This window comes from Mirounga angustirostris, unplaced genomic scaffold (assembly GCF_029215605.1).
Source record: "Mirounga angustirostris isolate CCGP_5_RB_7025 unplaced genomic scaffold, mMirAng1.0.hap1 SCAF_12, whole genome shotgun sequence".
Classification (NCBI taxonomy): Eukaryota; Metazoa; Chordata; class Mammalia; order Carnivora; family Phocidae; genus Mirounga; species Mirounga angustirostris.
The window spans coordinates 28,649,025-28,668,901 of record NW_026991720.1 but is presented as its reverse complement, the minus strand read 5'-3'; the positions used below and the strand labels follow the sequence as shown (position 1 = coordinate 28,668,901).

The 19,877-nt window shown below is 37.1% G+C and overlaps 1 protein-coding gene and 1 pseudogene across 1 annotated transcript in view; one reads left to right on the top strand and one right to left on the bottom strand.

The window, feature by feature from the left end:
• The window catches only part of PTPRZ1 (protein tyrosine phosphatase receptor type Z1), a 162,846-nt gene that overhangs the window by 36,826 nt on the left and 106,143 nt on the right, over window positions 1–19,877 (top strand). Inside the window, exon 2 of the mRNA XM_064575008.1 lies at window positions 15,473–15,538. Coding sequence (XP_064431078.1) covers window positions 15,473–15,538 — 66 coding nt within the window. The remainder of the gene's footprint in view (window positions 1–15,472; window positions 15,539–19,877) is intronic.
• LOC123836215 (U2 spliceosomal RNA) lies at window positions 1,622–1,706 on the bottom strand (annotated as a pseudogene).

Sequence of the window (19,877 nt, the reverse complement as noted above, 5' to 3'; positions counted from 1 at the left end):
AGGTCCTAAGTAAGTACGCTTAATGCATAGAAAAGATCCACTGCTCTTTCTTCTCATAGCCAAATGTAAACTTCTGGAGACCCACAGAGTATGAAAGGCAGGGGAGTGTGTGTCCATGGCAATTTGTTAGCTGTGTGCAGGAAGTTACAGAGGCATTAAGCCATGAAAAGGATCAATTGTTTTTGTGAAAAATCCCCAAGACATGCCTTGAATTCAAAGAATCAAGTTCATTAAAATCATAGATCATCTATTAATCTTTTTTTTTTCTTTTTGCTGAAATGTCCTTGCTGGTCAGTGGCATTTTATAGACCAAAATAAACAATAATGATTAAAATCAGAACATGATGGGATTGTTGAAGTCCATGGAATAAAATCTTCAGTGCCTTTTCTTCTTGAAGAGTTGTTGCAGGATACTTATGTACATCTCCAGACTACAGAATTGACCCCTATGTGAGGCTTATAACTTTCATTCATTTATTTACTCGTATGCCAGGCACCATTCTGGTTTTACACATAAAAAAAATCCCAAGGTTTTCTTGTTATAGCTTAAAGCACTGCTAGGTCTCGCATAAATAATTCGGTGGATTGGGCATTAAGAGCAATATTGTAGGGGCACCTGGGTGGCTCAATCAGTTAAGTATCTGCCTTCGGCTCAGGTCCTGATCCTGGAGCCCCAGGAGCCTGCTTCTTCCTCTTTCTCTGCCCCACCCCGCCACTTATACTCTCTCTCTCACTCTCTCTCAAATAAATAAAATCTTAAACAAACAAAAAAAAAGAGCAACATTATACAAGGGACTGATGAAATTACCTTGGTTCCTGTTCGATGTGCCAGGGAGCTGGGGGAGATTTCTCACCCTTCGGGGAGAGATGGATAAGCAAGACCCACCAGGGCATCACAATACGCTGCACATGGTCTCCTGCTGCCTGACAGAGGTTCTGTGGGAGACAGGAAAGCTGTGTCAGGGTGACAGTATTACCATCAGTTTTCCTGTGTGGGCCACCCCCACAAGTCACCAGGCACTCCCTGATCAGGAGGGAACAGTGCATTAACTGTAATAACGAGGGGTATTCAAGTGGAAAGCGAGTGCACAGTCTCAAGGAGTGTGGCTGGGATGTCCTTGGAAAATGCCAGACTTCTTGGCTTGCTGATGCGCCTTGCTCCGATACCAGAGAGGCTTCTGGAAATGCCATCCTCATAGGAAATATGCCTTTCATTTAAATATTATGTGAAGCAAACATTTTAGTTAGTTGGAGGTACATAGATACCACTTAAAACTGAAGGAGTTAACTATTTCTGAGCTGGTTGGTTTTTTGAGGTTAAAAAACGGTAGTTTAAAATAATTATTATTTCCATAATTGCAATTTTCTTGTCAATGAACTTGAATGATGTGTTAAAGAACTTTAGGTATTATGCTGCTAGTTTGTGGCCTCTTTGAAAAGGCTCTGTTTTATTTAAACTGTGCATCTCTAGTGCATGTAGTTTAATATAAAGCCACTAACTTAAATTAATTGTACATGACATTCCATTTGGCGTCATTCTGATGGAATGTATATCCTCCAAAGCACAAAATATTTATTTAAAAATCTCCCCAGTTTATGATAAAAGTCTTTCTAAAATATAAATGGGTTTTTCCACTTTGTTAAAAATATCTGTAATGTAATGTAACTTTTTACACTTGATCTTAGCCAAAAGGCCGAGAAGCGATGTAATGTAACTTTTTAAATGACATCTCTAAGGGTATTCTCAGCTGTAATAATTCCTTAAGACACTATTGAAGAAGGAATGTCATTTTTCATGTCATGGAAGAGTCCATTACTATTCTTCAGGTTGTCTTTTTGATTTGTAATGGTTGTTTAATCAACTTCTTCAACCGTCTGCTGTCACTTTTTGATGCTGTTTGAATTTCTTGCCTTCACATTAGACAGGTTCCTATATCAGATCTTTTACTGTGGGATGCTCTGTGTGGCTCTTACTTTCTTCTGGATTCATTAGAGAGAGAGAGAGAGAGAGAGAATGTCAAAATCTAAGCCTCAGGTATTGCAAATGTGATATAAGAAGAAATCAATGTACTCATTTGCTCTGATGCTATTTCTTTTTTTTTTTTAAATGTTTTATTTATTTATTCATGAAAGTCAGAGAGAGAGAGAGAGAGGCAGAAGCAGAGGGAGAAGCAGGCTCCCCGCGGAGCAGGGAGCCCAATGCGGGGCTCGATCCCAGGACCCTGGGATCATGACCCGAGCCGAAGGCAGATGCCTAACCATCTGAGCCACCCAGGCGCCCCTCTGATGCTATTTCTATAACTATTTATCTTTTGAAATGAATTGATTTCAGTTTACTTAAAATTGTATATTATTGATTGTTTCTCGTTGGGGTCTTTTCAACTAGATTGAGTATGTTATAGAGTAAAACTGACTATATTAACATAGGGGAAAATGTGTACTTCTACTTGTGTTGAAATTCAGTGAACATATTCCTGAAAGTCTTTGTGTAAAATGACTCTCCACTCCCTATTTGTTGGCAAATTAAGCTTGTTGTTTTGCGCAGAGAATGATGAATCAGTGAAATTGCTGAAACGGGGAGGGGGTGGGGGGAAGCACTAGCAGAATGAACTCTAAGTGAAATGCAAATGTATAATAAATAAATAAATAAATAAATAAATAAATAAATAAATTGATTGTATGTATAATTACATATCTAACCTATTAATTATAAATTAATATATATTAACATAATATATATGGACTAATGACTCTATGTGCTTTATCTCAAGCATATGTTGATATAATTATTATGCCTATTCTGTAGGTATAGGAATTGAGACTTAGAAACACTGGCTTGCCCACAGAGATAGTAAGCAATACAAGAGCCATTTTAAACAATGTAATCGGTTACTATAAGGAAGGATAGAGAACACTCCGTAATCGGTTACTATCTCACATGGGACGTAAAAGGAAGGATAGAGAACACTCCAGCCTTAGCAATACATTAAATAACCTTCGTTCATTTTAGGAAATAATTTGTAAATGAGTTTAGCTTACTTCCCAAATGAAAGCATTGTTGCTTATGTCAATATACTATCTTATCCTTTATAAACACATTCAAATGAATTAATTCATTTGGTTCTAAACTACCGCACCAGTAGGAGGACCTTATTTTGCATATAGAGGATCTGAGAGGGCAAATGACTCTTCCGAAGGTCCACAGCTGGGAGGTTTTAAAGCCAGGGTTTACATTCCGAGCTCTTCCGGCCCCATCTCTCATCCCGATCTCTTTTCACTGTGATACACAGCCTTTCAGAGTATTACAGATGAAACCAGCTTTTTGTTTTGGGAGAAGGCACGCTTGATGGGAGAAGCTGAGGCATTACCGGAGGCAAGTAGCTATCAACTAGATAACACGAATATAAAATCTTTAATGAAATGTTAAGACTACATGTTAAAGACATGAGATCACTGAACATTCAGCTCTTGCCTTTTCTTTCTGTAATCCATATTCAGTCAGTATGACCATTTAAAGAATAAACATGGGAGAAGAGAGAAGTATTGTTCTTAAGCAAAAGTTCACCATGTTTATACTTTATCTTTTTGAGGGGGGAGGGGCCAAGGGAGAAGGAGAGAGAATCTCAAGCAGACTCTATGCCCGGTGTGGAGCCAGACACGGGATGCAATCTCACAACCCTGAGATCATGATCTGAGCTGAAATCCAGAGTTGGACGCTTAACTGACTGAGCCACCCAGGTGCCCCCCATGTTTATACTTTAAACTTGGAGTGGCATGTGGAGCATTTCTTTATAATCATAGATCTGTTCAGTTACTCTGTTCTTTTTTATTGCAAAAATCAAAAGACATAAATAAAATTACATTCCCTTGAACAAACAATGGGTATTATGAGATTTTATTTTCAAGGTTAAATCAGGATGTCTTTGGCTAGACAAATGAGATGACCAATTAAATGTTTTCCACCAAAAAATATTTGTCATTAGTGAAATTAATGGCAAAAGTCACAAAGGTGTGAAGTCACTTAGATGTTTAAATGTATATTAAAGAAAACATAAGTTTTATTCCAATATCTCAAGCCTTCATGATATATATAAGCCTAAGGCCTAAATCTCTTCAGTAAAAACACCTTTTCTTTTCCCTTGAGGGGCAGAGGTGCTACCCTTGATCTGTTGTAGGATGTTCTTTTTCATTTAACCACCAGGATGATCACATTAGACACTGCAGGAGTATGTTAATTACCTGGAGGTGTCCCAGTGGCCCAGTAACTTCAGGGCAAAATGCCCGCAGAGGCCTGGTTGCAGTCCAGGTTGAAAACATTGCATTAACTTATTCAGTCTCTTGACATCTTCACAAACAGAAAGGTAGACCTGGAGAGGAAACATATTTGTTCCAACTGAGTTAACTATTCCAAAATAAATAACTTCCAACCTCTGGCCGACCATTTGTGATTGTGTATAAAAAGTAACTAATGAGATGCATTCTCCAAGGCTATTAATTATGTACTAACAGGAATGCTTTTTAGATACTGTTCCTCTGAGTGTAATGAACCTGGGTCATCTAGGCAACTTAATGAGCATCTTTGAGCATCTGCCACTGCAGAGAACTTTCAGGCAAAAGTTGGGAAAAGCTTCTGCAACGGTGGCTGAGTAAGACTCAGAACTGCCATTGGTCAGGAGAGGTCACCAGTGCTATGGCTCCTGTGTTTAATGTTCTTAGGAGCTGAAATGCTCAGCCATATGTAGACTTGGCTATGATTTCCTAAACTTAAGTTAAAAATGTTGTTAAGGGCGCCTGGGTGGCTCAGTTGGCTAAGCGACTGCCTTCGGCTCAGGTCATGATCCTGGAGTCCCTGGATCGAATCCCACATCGGGCTCCCTGCTCGGCAGGGAGTCTGCTTCTCCCTCTGACCCTACCCCCTCTCATGTGCTCTCTCTCATTCTCCCTCTCTCAAATAAATAAATAAAAATCTTTAAAAAAAATGTTGTTAATACTAGCTACTGCATGTAGTCTCTTCTGAATAAGGAGAAGCTTTTATTGTAAAATCCAAAATAAAAAATGGAGGCGCGCCTGGGTGGCTCAATCGGTTAAGCATCTCACTCTTGATTTTGTCTCCGGTCATGATCTTGGGTCCTGAGATCGAGCCCTACCCTGGGCTCTGGGCTGGGCGGGGAGGCCTTTTGGGAGTCTCTCTCTCTCCCTTTCTCTCTCTCTACCACTCCCTCTGCCCCACCCTCATGCACACGTGCTCTATCTAAATAAATAAGAAATGGAAAATGGGTTTCAAGTTTTTCTTTACCCTATGTTCAAAACATGTTTATATATTTGTCTCTAATCTATTTGGGTGTGGAATCAGAGCTATTCCTTTAGAAATGCATACACACTTTAAATTTTTAAAATTTTTAACTAATACGAATTGGTAAGATACATGGAAAGCGTAAGAACATACAAAAAAGTAAAAACCGCTCCCAATGGCACTACACATAGAGATTTGCATTTCTGAACATATATTTAAAATTGTATCATAACTGTTGATAGTGTTTTATATCATGTGAATTTCTCCACATCTGTAGTATTTTGAGACAATTTTAATGAATTCACATTATTTCATATTATGAACAGTACATAATTTATTTAAACTTCCCCTACTTTTTGTGCATGAACATATTTTCCAATTGTTGACTATTACTTAAACTATTGTAAACATCTTGGTTTATGACACTTTGTTCTCATCTCTGTTAATATTTGACAGTATATTCCTTGAAATGCAATTACTGTTTCAAAGGGTCTGAAGCATTTAAAGACTCTTGATAACTCTTGCTACAGCTTACTTTTCAGGAAGTTCATACTAGTTCACACTTCCACCTGTAGGTAAAGGAATGTCTCAAGATATTTTGGTTATTATTGAATATTTTAAAAAAACAAAAATAATAAACCTTTGCCAATTTGATAGCTAGAAAAGATGCTATCAGTGTCATTTTAATTTGTTTCTTTGATACCCACTAAAGTCTAACAGTTCTTTATAAGTTTATTAGTTAATACGTCTGCATTTTTAAGGCTTGTCTCCTCATGTATTTGCCTTTATTGATTTGTAAGAATTCTGTGTTTGTACTATATCATTATATTTATTTGATGCATTTTAGCAGTTACCAATAGCTTAACATTTGTAATTCGCAATTCACTAAACATTTTTCTGTACAAGTTTTGAATGTTAGGTAATCAAAGCTATGAATATATCCTTTTTTTTTTTCAAGATTTTATTTATTTATTTAACAGAGAGAGACACAGCGAGAGAGGAAACACAAGCGGGGGGAGTGGGAGAGGGAGAAGCAGGCTTCCCACTGAGTCGGAAGCCTGATGTGGGTATCAATCCCAGGACCCTGGGATCATGAGCTGAACCAAAGGCAGATGCTTAAGGACTGAGCCACCCAGGCGCCCCAAAGCTATGAATATTTCTTTATGATTTCCTTTGTTTGTGTAAAGAAAGGCCTTCCCCATCTAACAATAAATGAAGTATTCACTTACATTTTTTCCAATAGTTTTTGTGCTTCCTTTTTATTAGTCATTTTAATCCACTTGGACTTTATTTTGATGTATGTATGAAGTGTGATTTAACTTTTTTTCCCAAATAACCAGTGTCCCCAGTGTTGGTTGAACTTTATACTTTCCTTATCTGTGATGTTTCAAACCTTATCATGGATTAAACTGGTATCTATACTAAGTCCAATTTTAGTGCTATATGCTTTGTTCCATTGATCTGCCTGTTAGTCTTTAGTAACTGGTTAACCAAGCCCTCATTATTTCACTCTTTTTCTAAACTTTCTTATGTAGTATTATTTTACATTTAGATTTGTATATAGACTTTAGAATAATTTTGCCAATTAAAAATATCTCATTGAGATCTGACCATTATATTCATTATATGGAAAGAACTGATATTTTCCCCATATTTTAGTGATCCATTTAAGGATAGGGGTGGGTCTCTTTATGTATTCACATTTTCTTGTATATTAATAATAGTTCATATTTTTGCTTATTGATGCACTTTATTGGTGTTTTATGCTTTTTATTGGAATGTTAATGGAATCCCATTATATCCTGTAGTTGGTTATTTTAGTGTGCCAGTAGTCCAAAACCTCCCAAGTGATCCTAATCATAGAGCTACAGAACAGACATCCTTGTTGCGCTCCTGATTTCAGGGAAAGTGCAAGGACATAAGACTTTACAACAGAAACGTTAGTTAGATCGGTAAATTATAGCACACTATTATTGTATGGATAATAATATAACAGTATAATAACATAATAATACATAACAAATATAATGGCACATTATTTTTGTAATTTGATGAATTCCATGTTTTCTACCCACTTTCATCTGCTTTTTCTTATACAGATTTGGTTCTCTTCCCACTCTTAATATTACTTTTAGCTCTTCTTCCAGTAGTTGTTTTTACACATGTTGTTATTTCTATCTCTGCGGCCATTATTACTATTTTGTCAACAATTGGGTTTTCTCTTATGGTGGAATAGATTCACTATCATGCTATAGCAATGAGTTCGTGCCATTTTAGTGTTTTCTTAGTGTTGTAAAAGAAGGTTGACAGGGGGAGATTGTGGTGCTTAATCTTCTACAGACTTTATTTTCTACATAAAGCTCACACTAGCTTAATGGGAGCTTTCCTTCCTCATACCATTTAAGCCTAAGGAATAAATTTTCTCAAGTTAAATCAACTTTTTATTTTAATATCCAAAAGCAGAGAATTCTTTAAATGAACTGTTATGAAGCTGTGTGAAACCATATTTATTAACTTGAGAAGATATCAACGATTTATCATTATGTAGAAAATGTGGGTCACCAAATAGTGTAATTTAATGTATGTAAAGTGTAAATTTTCTATACATGCATATTGAACATCTAGAAAAACATACACATGTAAAAAATGGTAAAGAATGGTTATCTTTAGGAGACAGGATTATAGATGGTTTTTTAAACTATTTTTGCTTGTTTTTCTAATTTATCTGAAAGAGGCATTGCTCATGTGATAAAGATCAAAATTATTAAAATGTTTTCAACAGAAAACATCTCAATTTAGAAATATAGACAAATCACATCAGGTCAAATACAGATATATATCTAAGTATAAGAGAAAACACTAGCTGCTTTTCCAAGATAAGCCTGTGAAAATTTTGATCTTCCATTGAAAAGTTTTGAATAGGTTTGGTAGACATCTTGTCAACTTACAAATCATCGCTGTGAAAGCATACACCATCCTCAGTGTTAAGGGACAACAAAAACCTAATTGCTCGCCTCCAAGCTCTTCCTTAGTCCCATGAGAAATATGTATATAATTGGATGCCTGAGTATTAAAACAAGCATATGGAAGAAATGGCTCCTTTTGCTTTCTTACATCATCCATATGCTCAATATTTCCATCTGTTTTGATAATTTTTCTTTCGACTTTGTTTTTGTTCATACAGTGCCTCAACTATCTACTTTTTTCATCTCTTTAACCTTATCCTTAAATGAAGAGGTTGCTTGGACTCTAGAAACTCATCTCTTTCCAGAATTCCCCGTCTTTAACAATATGATTTCGTGTGCCATCATCTTTAGCAATAAGTTACAATTAAAGTTTTGAGACTGTAAAAAGTACTTTTATTTTTAATCCTTTGCGGGGGGGAGAAAACCCATAAAACTCTTCTTCTAACACTAGAAAGCAGCAGAAATTAGAAAACAACTTGGGGGAAATTATATGCATCTGTTTCTAAAAGCAGTATGTTTTTAGGCCGTTCGATTGTATCTGAAGTGATTAACAGTAAATATGCTTGAACTGTAACTGTATCCTAAACGAGCCTATTCTCTGAATTGCCATAATCAACTAAATTATGTTTCACAAGTATTTTTGCATATATACCAGAGAAAAGTTTATATTCCAGTTAGGTAAAGACAGGCTCTATTAAAACACAGTTTGAGGGGTGCCTGGGTGGCTCAGTCGTTAAGCGTCTGCCTTCGGCTCGGGTCATGATCCCCGGGTCCTGGGATCGAGCCCCTCATTGGGCTCCCTGCTCGGCGGGAAGCCTGCTTCTCCCTCTTACACTCCCCTGCTTGTGTTCCCTCTCTCGCTGTCTCTCTGTCAATTAAATGAATAAAATCTTTAAAAACACACACACACACACACACACAGAGTTTGACAGCAAGCTAATTCTTAACATTCAATGAAAGGAAAATCCATAGAAGAAAAATCTGCCATGTATGATAGTATATGCATGCGCAGATGTAATTGTACTTGGAAAGTTTGCCTCAGTTTGCCAAACAAGGTTTTGGGTGAGACCACTTGGATCCTAAACTTAGCTCTCCTATCAAACCCAAGGAGACATTTGCAACATAGTATCTACAGAAATAAAGAACCTCCAGGGGCCAGGTAATGTGTTCACAGATGTTCTTCAATCAAAAGCTGATTCTCTTCTTAAAGGAACACCTATTTCTGATTTTATCTTTTGTTCTCTGAGAGAGGTCTCTTATGGCTTTATTTTCAATAAGAGACAGTTATGACTGCCATACTGTCAGCCTCTTTCATCCCTGCCACCTCAGTCTTGGGCATGTCTGGTGCCGAACAATTTAGTGGATGATCACTGCTCTGATGGACTAGTCTAGGACTAGTCTAGTCTAGAGGACTAGACTATAGGGCTTTCCAAGCCCTTCTCCCAAGTGGTCAGCAACCACTTACCTTTCTTCACCCACCCACCCCCACCTCTTTCACTTCAATTACATACCTTTATTTATTTATTTAATACTCTTCCTTAACATTTTGAAAATATACTTAAATATGAAATAGACACATGACTTTTTGGTCAATTCAGCAGACTATCTCCTTTCCTTTTTCAAAAGAAATCTAGGTAAGAGGCGACAGGAGGATGAGGACAGAAAGTGTGAAAATTGATGTCACCCTTGTATCTTGGTGAGCTGTCACCAAGAAGTCTCTGGTGACCTATATGCAGACCCTACACCAGAGCCCAAGTGGCCTCTCAAACCTTTGGTTCCACAATTTGCCACTTGTTGGTGCACATGCTTTTCCTCTACCTGGAATGTTTCTGTCCTTCTCCCCAAGTCTCTCACTGCTGAAGTGTTATTCAAGGGCCTTAAAAATTCATCTCTAATTCTGTTCCTTCTCCTCTGCCTTTCCAGATTTCTATCATCAGCTAACATCCTTTTCTCCTCTGTAGTTCTTTGGTGAAATATGCAAGTATCATTTACGCCAGGAAAGTCCACCTTGAGAAATCTAGTTTTAAGTCCTCATCTTCAAATATTATCTGTGATTATTTCCTACCAGAAGTTTCTTTTTCAGAGGACCAGTCTATTTCTTCTCGCTGTCATGTTTGGCCACTTTATAGCATTAAAATGTGTGTGTGTGTATGTGTGTGTGTGTGTGTTGTCAGAGTACTGTTGCTGGATTATAGAGTAGGATGCAGGTGAAATTATTATTCAACATGAAGCAGAGACTTTAGGGAAAAATCAGATATTTTTATAATTCAAACTTTTTTTATTTTTTTATTTTTGTTAAATTTTAGGGAGGCTCCAGGTCCAACAAGGGACTTTAACACACAACCTTGAGATCAAGAGTCACGTGCTTCACCGGCTGAGCCAGCTAGCAGCCCCTATAACTAAAAATATTTATAATGATATTTTTAGTAGGAAGTGAGCATCCAGATTTGTTGTTGTTGTTGTTTTAAAAAGAACTTGAGTAAAAAGAGAAAAGAAAAGAAAAAGCTAGGTTAATCTATTATCTTCTATGTGGTAGACTTTGATTTCCATCATCTGAATGTAAGGAAAAATAAAGGACACACACACACACACATCCATATTTGCATATCTGTAGGTGCTTAAGGTAGGTACAAGATGGAATATGTTGAAACAGGAACATTTAAGGGTGCCTGAGATTTCTCCTAATTTTGGTAGCAGGTCAAAAGGCCATTTCATGAAGAATATTTTTTCAGGACAAATTTTAGAGTAGCCTTAAAAAATTTAATAATGTATATTTGCCTGTACTTTGCACGTACAATTCATTCCTGAAACTTCTTCCTTAGTTTTTTCACTACAAAACACTCATGCCAAAACAGACCTGGCAAATACTTTTAAATTGAAAGAAACAAAACATAAAAGTGAAAGAAACTTAAATTCACAGAAGCCACAAAAAACATTCTATATTTCATTATTTTAATTGATTTAAAAACGTGTAAGCACTTTGATAGATTCATTTTATATAGGATTTACTGGTTTTCAAGTATATAATACAACAAAAAAAAGTGAACCTAGCTTCTTTTTTCTTGTTCATTGAAGCTATCACATCTCATCTATCAGACCTCTAAGTAGAATTTTAAAAGTGGGGTACTCTCTCACGCCCAAGGACTATGTAATTAGCATATGAATGTGTAACGGATTGTTTGAAGTAACAATTAAGGGAACAATACATAAAGGAATTGAAGAGAGCTACCAACACCTGGGAATCCTGTATTGAATAAAGCTTTCTTAATGTAAGTAATTAAAAACCAAGGACAAATGCTCATTGTGTAGTGATAAAGCCCTACAAGGAAAGCTAAAATCTGCTGATATTTTGCTGTCATCTTTTAGACTGAATCATTAAAAGAGCTTACTTTTTATTTATTTCAATGGATTACTTGTTAAATGTAGGTTTTGATCTTCTGAAATCTTCAACATGCATTTATATGACAAAATGTCTTACTTTTAAAAAATATTTATATTTAAAACATATAATAAATGACAATACATATTTTCCTTCTGACCAGTGCAAAATTTCAGAGGAAAATTTCAACTGACAGCCAGGTCAAAAAACGTATAATCAATTCTTTATAATTTATTTGTTCAAATAATTTCTTCTGGTTAAATTCTAGGCCACCGTATTGTTTTGTTTTACCTTGTTTTTCTTGAAAGCATACATGTTATAAGGGTTCCTCAGGCAAAGCTCCTTAAGAGAGTAACCAATAGGTCAAGGTTGTTAGGGGTCCTTGATATTGGGGAAGGCAGGAGCCATGCCTTATTGCTTCCCATTTTGCCACTTACTACCATACAAACCATTTACATTTTGGCTGCATAAATTACCTTATTTCTAGGAATTATATATATATATTTTTTTAAAGATTTTATTTATTCATTTGAGACACAGAGATACAGAGCAAGAGAGAGAGAGCATGAGCAGGGAGAGAGGCAGAGGGAGAAGGAGAAGCAGGCTCCCCGCTGAGCCAGGAGCCCGATGTGGGGCTTGATCCCAGTACCCTGGGATCATGACCTGAGCCGAAGGCAGTCGTTTAACCATCTGAGCCACCCAGGCGCCCCATAGGAATTATATTTTTGTAGACTGTTAAAGTCTCACTCAAATGACCTTTGAGGCCCTTTCTAATATCTAATTGTATATATTTCTTGATCATGAAGAAACACTTGCTCCCAGAATTTAACCTTAAATGATTACCATTTTATGTGACAACTGTATTTGAAAAATAAATTATGAACCTACTATTATTTTTTAAATAGAAAAACAAACATAGGCTTGAATATTAATAGTGTTATTCATAATAGCCAAAAAGAAGAAACAACCCAAGTATCCATCAGTTGATGAATGGACAAATAAAATGTGGTATATCCATTGTCAAAACAAAAAACTCACTGGAAAAAGTTAAACAAGCAAGGGAGACTTTATTCAGGATTGTTGCAATGAGGAGAGAAGCCAGAACCAAGTCAGAACTCAACTTTAATGAAGTAGAGGGGTAAGTTTTTTTAAGGGCTGATGTTGAGCCCCAGTGGAACAGTAATGCATGACATTAGCAGGAGGTTATAGGCCATTTGTTTGCTAATTGGCTTTATCCAAAGGAAAGATAAACTCGTATCTTCATGACAGGAAGTAGTTTTTGCAACTTGGAGCAAGGCACACCACCAAAATTAAACTCCTACCCTTTCACAGAAACTGGGAGATAAGGGTCCTATTTCCCTTCAAAGATATGGTTCCCATGTCCTTGAGTAGTGCAAACCTGGTTGTAAAACTGGCATGTGGCTATTAAAAAAAGATTTATATCTCAAAGGGGCAGAGAAGGAATTTACAATTACAAGTTTCCTAAACCAAATGCTCTGAGAAAGGGGGGACCAGAGGGCCTAGAGTCAGGAAGAAGCCTGTCCAAAGTTTAATCAAGCTGAAAGAAACATTAAGACCATCTTGGTTACCATACAATGAAGTACTATTAGGCAATCCAAAAGAATGAAGTACTGATATATGCTACAACATGGATGAACCTTGAAAACATGAATTGTGCTAAATTTAAGAAGCCAGTCACAAAAGGCTATATTGTGTGATCCTGTTTATATGAAATGTCTAGAATATCCAAATCTGTAGAAACAAAGTAGATAGTGGTTGTCTAGACCAGTGGGACATGGGGGTGGGATTGGGGGTGCCTTGAGGCAGCCAAAGGTTGTGGAATTTCTTATGGAGGTGATGAAGATGTTCTAAAATTGTGGTGATGGGGCGCTTGGGTGGCTCAGTTGTTAAGTGTCTGCCTTCGGCTTGGGTCATGATCCCAGGGTCCTGGGATCGAGCTCCACGTCAGGCTCCCTACTCAGCGGAGAGCCTGCTTCTCCCTCTCCCTCTGCCTGCCACTCCCCCTGCTCATATTCTGTCTCTCTCTCTCTGTCAAATAAATAAATAAAATCTTTAAAAAAATAAAATAAAATTGTGGTGATGATTGCATAAGTCTGTGAACATACTGAAAACCATTAAATTGTATACACTAATGGGTGAGTTGTATGATGTGTAAATTGTATTTCAATAAAGCTATTATAAAAATAAAAATGTGCTGTAATGTGCTATACCGACAATAGAATATTTACCTATATTTATGAACAATCAAAGTTTTACAACAAAAAGAAAAACCTTATTTCTTGAAAGTAAGTTCTGGTTTTGAATGATCAGTTTCAGAGTATGTATTTCCGATAGCAGATCTGCTTTTTAGCTTTTATGGAATAGTTTAGCAGTTATTTATTATCATGCTGTGCTAATTAGAGAGTATATAACACAGATGAAAGGAAAATAATTTCTGCAGTGTCCTTAGATATTTGCATTCCTGACATTGAGAATTGTCAATAAAGAGAAAACAACTGTGTAGCAAGAATAAGAAGAAATAGTTATTTTCCCAAATGATGAGAAAGATCATACCTATATTTAAGTATAGGTATGGTATGATCTAGTTTAAAATCCCTGTATTCAAATGAAACCTATATTGACAGAAACTCCATTTATGAATAAGTAATGTCCCACATATTTATTTGTAAACTAGCTATTCTGCAACCTTTTCTACAGAATGTTTTGTCAACAGTGATCAGGTTTGTTTTTTTTTTTAAGATTTTATTTATTTGAGAAAGAATGAGAGACAGAGAGCATGAGAGGGAGGAGGGTCAGAGGGAGAAGCAGACCCCCCGCTGAGCAGGGAGCCTGATGTGGGACTCGATCCCGGGACTCCAGGATCATGACCTGAGCCGAAGGCAGTCGCTTAACCAACTGAGCCACCCAGGCGCCCAACACTGATCAGGTTTTAAGCCTAGCTCACAAAGATTTATTTTGCCCACAGTGTAGCTGAAATGGAAATGGAGTGCTAATGTTAGTACAGCCTGGGATTAACAGGCAATGGCACAGAAAGAAGGATGAATTATCACATCCCAATTTCTTGAGTACAGGTGTGGCTCCTGGCAAAATTTTGAATCATGCAGAGTGAGACTTTGGCTTCCATCCATTTTCCTTTCTATTTTGCCCCATGTTCTAGAATCACTCTCTTGGGGTCATGAGGCATCCACTTTTATGATGTCTAACCTCCCCACTATATTACCTCACTTGGGCATCTAGGTTCCTCTAAGAGACAAAGTCACCTACATGGTTTAACATAGCCTTTCTCCCACCCAACATTTACACACTTAAATTCTCATTTCCTTAAGGTGGCTAATTTCACTTTTTGGCAGAAGGAAACAAATTTTGAAAACATCTGGGTATCCCAGATGCATTGATGGATCAAACTTTGTTTATAAACCTAAAAGTATCTCTAATCAACAGGATCTCAGATACTTGACTTAGGGAATGTTGTTAAGAAAAATTTAAAGATAAGACAAGTTATTCTTTCTGACCCATTTTTCTTTGGGATGAACCCCTCTAGGCTGCTCCTGCTTTACCCAGAATATTTGCTTTGTCCCTCCCTGAACTTCAGCATTTTTTAAATGTGCCCCCTAAAATTTATACTAACTATGAGAACAGGAATGACAGAGACTATAATGATGGTGTTTGGCATTGAGAGGAGTCATCGGAAAGGTGACATGGGAAGGAGTATTGAGGACCATCTGTGGTATGAATGATTTGGGCATCTGATAAATTTTTAATTTGGACACATATTTTTCTACACATTGATCAATTGATTTTTCTTGGTTGTAGATTGGGCTTATGGATACTACAGACAACAGAGAAAACTCGTTGAAGAGATTGGCTGGTCCTATACAGGTAAACATTTCATTATGTATTGAGATTCAACAGAAAATTTTATTGTTTTTGTATCTATTTTTATATGTAAAAGAAAACTTGGTAATTCAACACATCATTTTTACTTAGCTTCATGGATATTCAGATTAATTTAAAAAAATATATTATAGGCAAAATGATTTCTAGTAGACCTTCCATTAGCAAATTTGATAGTGTAGAGCATAGTGGTATCAGACACAGCTGGATTTGAATCCCAAGTCAACACTGACTATACCTCCCTGGGAAATATACATAACCTACCTGAGGCTCAATTTTTTCATCTGTGAAATGGAGGATTGTTTAGAGCATTACATGAGATCAGTGAAGTTTGGACACAGTGCCTTCTTATAAATACAAAGCTCTCAATAAATGTTCCTTGCCAATCCTGTTATGATCACAGTAGTGATTGTGTTCATTCATTTAACAAATATTGATGAGATTCTTGCCCTCAGCAGGGCTTCCTTCTAAATTATTTTGCTGAATTAATTGGAATCAGGGCCCAAAATGATTTTTGTATGATTGCCAGACTTGGTTTAGAGCATCATGAATCTCTGAAGTTGGCCTAAAATGACTACAATCAGGAGTTATGATCAGAAATGCTAGAGGAGAGGAGAAGCTTTAGGCCTGATGAGAAGAGCCTGAGGCTAATCTACATGGCCCATGACAGGCCTGGTGACCGTCTAAAACAGAGTTGGGTGTTCATTAGAAATAAGATTGGGCTGGTAAGATGTGTGACCAGCTTCCAAGAGCTTTAACACAAGCCTAGCCAACTTGGACTTTATTTTACAGATGAAGGGTAGCAGTACAATGGATTTAGTAGATAGGCATGCATTTCTTTTCTTTCTTCTTTTATTCTTGCTTTAAAAATAGTAATATTGGGGCACCTGGGTGGCTCAGTTGGTTCAGTGTTCAACTCTTGATTTCTGCTCAGGTCTTGATCTCAGGGTTGTGAGTTCAAGCCCCATGCTGGGCAAGGAGCCTACTTTAAAAAAGAAAAAAAAAATAGTAAATATTCACTGTGGAAAATTTAGAAAGTACATTCAAGCACAAAAAAAAGAATAAAAATCACTATTCATTCCAGGGGTATTCACTTAAAGAAAAAAGATATATTCCTTTCAGGCCAGTTTTTATTATATTATGTTTGTATATTTTATACATATAAAACCATATAACTGTATAAATTGCAGGATAAGTTAGTTTTAAGATTCTTTTTTAAAAATTTTATTTATTTATTTTGAAGGTTTTATTTATTTATTTGAGAGAGAGAGAGAGCCTGAGAGAGCATGAGCAGCAGGGGAGGGGTAGAGGGAGAGCGAGCAGCAGACTCCCCGTTGAGCAGGGAGCCCGATGCAGGGCTCAATCCCGAGACCCCAGGGTCATGACCTAAGCCGAAGGCAGACACTTAACTGACTGAGCCACCCAGGCACCCTAGTTTTAAGATTCTTAAATTTAAGTAATTTTATGAATGGCCCAAGTAAGTTGGTTTTGACCACATCTTAGACCGAATTTTGTTCGTAACAGCTTATCTTGTTGAGCTCTGTGTTTCTGTTCCTTCCAGTATTGTCATCACTTAAATGTCAGATTAGCTGCAATCTCAGAAGGAAGGACTTGCCCTTGAATGTTTGTACATATAGAATATTATTAATAACAATTACTAAGAAAATCATAACCTCTGTCTGTAAGAGAGCCCATGACTTTATCATCAGCCATTTAAAAATATACAGCAAATAGCCAGCGTTATTGAAATGGAATCATTACGGCTAAGGTTGTTTGTGAAGGGCTATACAATTATGTGAAGAAACCATGCAGATCCTTGCTGGCTATCGGAGGGGTGGAGAAACAGAGGCTGGAGGGGAAGGAGAAGGTATTACTCGTTCAGTTGTGTTTTTTTTTTTTTTAAAGGTTTTATTTATTTGACATAGAGACAGTGAGAGAGGGAACACAAGCAGGGGGAGTGGGAGCGAGAGAAGTAGGCTCTTGCCAAGCAGGGAGCCCGATGTGGGGCTCGATCCCAGGACCCTGGGATCATGACCTGAGCCGAAGGCAAACGCTTAATGACTGAGCCACCCAGGCGCCCCACAGTTGTGTTTTTTTAACATAGGTTAAAAACAACTTTTCTGTTTGGGACGTATGCTGTAATTATGCTGGGAAATGACAGGGTTGGTAAATACGAGTTGACAATCCCATTTTTAAAGTTATTATAGGAAGGTGAGCAAGGTTTGTTTGTCACACTGCTATAAAAGCGTGAATTATAAACCTGGGAATGTCAGCACTAAAATCTAGTTCTTTCCATAGTAACTGCATTTAATTTAAGGATTTCAGAAAATGAATTTCCTTCTTCCTATTAACCTTAAATTTTCTATGACAATGCCTAAAAAAAGACAGTTCAGTGGGGAAAAAAAATGAGTCATTTGGTTTTTCTTTTTCTTTTTTCTTTTTTTTTGAGATCATGAACACATAGCCCACAATTATATGAGACGTTAAAATTTTCCTTCTGTTTGTGAACAAACTGATGGTTTCCAGAGGACTGGCGAAATGGGGGAAGGGGAGTGGGAGATACAGGCCTCCAGGTATGGATGAAGAAGTCACAGGGATAAAAGGTACAGCATAGGGAATAGAGTCAATGGTTTGTAATAGCATTATATGGTGGTGGATGGTAGCTACACTTGTGGTGAGCATAGTGTAATGTAGACAGCTGTCGAATCACTGTGTTGTACATCTGAAACTAAGGGAATGTTTTCTGTCAGCCATACTCAAAGACAACACATTTGCCTTCTGTTTGTGTTGTTAGACTTTTGTAACTTCAAGCAACATGATCATTAGAAATGGATGGACTTTTGCCACTTCGTCCTAGAAGTAGTCACTGTTGAAATATAGTCTTTATTTCTTGGACTCGAAAAAATATTCTGTTGTTTCCTTTCCTTCATACTTTAAAGCAACTTGAAATTGAAAATTTTATATTGATGTATCTCAAGTGTTTTTAAACCTAGAAGCTTTAGCTGAAGAGCTGCATTGGATAAAAGCAAGAAAGGACACACAAGAGTCACTATTAGATGCTGGGCTGAATATACCAAAGTGAAAGAGGCTTTAAATACTGAATTTATTCTGTTTCCTTAAATAGAATATTCTGTCTAAATAGTATTTCCATTCCAAGAAATATATAGACTAGAAGATACTACTTATGGAAAACAAAAGACCCATAATATAAGGTGGTGTATAATTGTGGTTAGATGTTTGGCATTTTCTTTTGGATGTAGTTAGGTTTAGTGTTTTACTTCTCTTAACCTAGAAGAAAGTAGTCTAAACTCGAAGGAGAATTTGAATCCGTGTCGAGTAATGACTGATTTCTGGCTTGTCCAGGCCTTTCTTTACTTTTAGAATCTGAAATATCTTTTTAACATATTATATTTTTCTCTTATATTAAATAGACGACTGTTCACGTCTCGTTTCTAACTTAGGAATGAAAAAGCAAGGTCCAGAACTCTATGCATGGCATTATATCACTTCTGTAAAAAAATTATGTATTTATACAAACATAGAAGGACTGGAAAGAGACACACCAACCTGTTGGCACTGGTGACCCCTGAGGAATGGGACTATGGAAGGCCATTAGAACCGGGAGACTTTCACATCTTACTGTATACTGTTTAGATTGTGCTAATTTTTTGTACAAGTTGGTCAAAACCAATGTTTTCAATGTACTTAGAATAGTTTTACTAAGAAGGGCAAGGTAGCTGGACAAGAACCACAGTACTGTGTTTTCAGCAGGCTGAATGTAGGGTCTCTGCTTAGTTGTGTGGAGGTGAGGGGGTGTCACAGACCTCAAACTAGAGCATGGAATGCACTTCACAGCAGGCTTTCTGGACATCACTAACATACAGACATATCTGTAGTGTAGTTCGGTTTTCTTACCAGTAAAAAGCGAAGGACATTGGACTACATGGAGGGCTTAATGTCCTTATACGTAGATCAAATACGTGTTTCACATTGTCAGAGGAAATCTCTTTGAGCAAGTTTACTACAAATCCAAGTGATAATGATTTGAGTGTCTTAATTTGAGCCTAACAGTGTCTTTTTTTTTTTTTTAAGATTTTTTTTTTTTTATTTACTCATTTGAGACACAGATATACAGAGAGAGAGCATGAGCAGGGGGAGCAGCAGAGGGAGAGGGAGAAGCAGACTCCCTGCTGAGCAAGGAGCCCGATGCGGGACTCGATCCCAGGACCCTGGGATCATGACCTGAGCCGAAGGCAGACGCTTAACCATCTGAGCCACCCAGCCGCCCCGAGCCTAACAGTGTCTTAATTTGAGCCTAAACAGA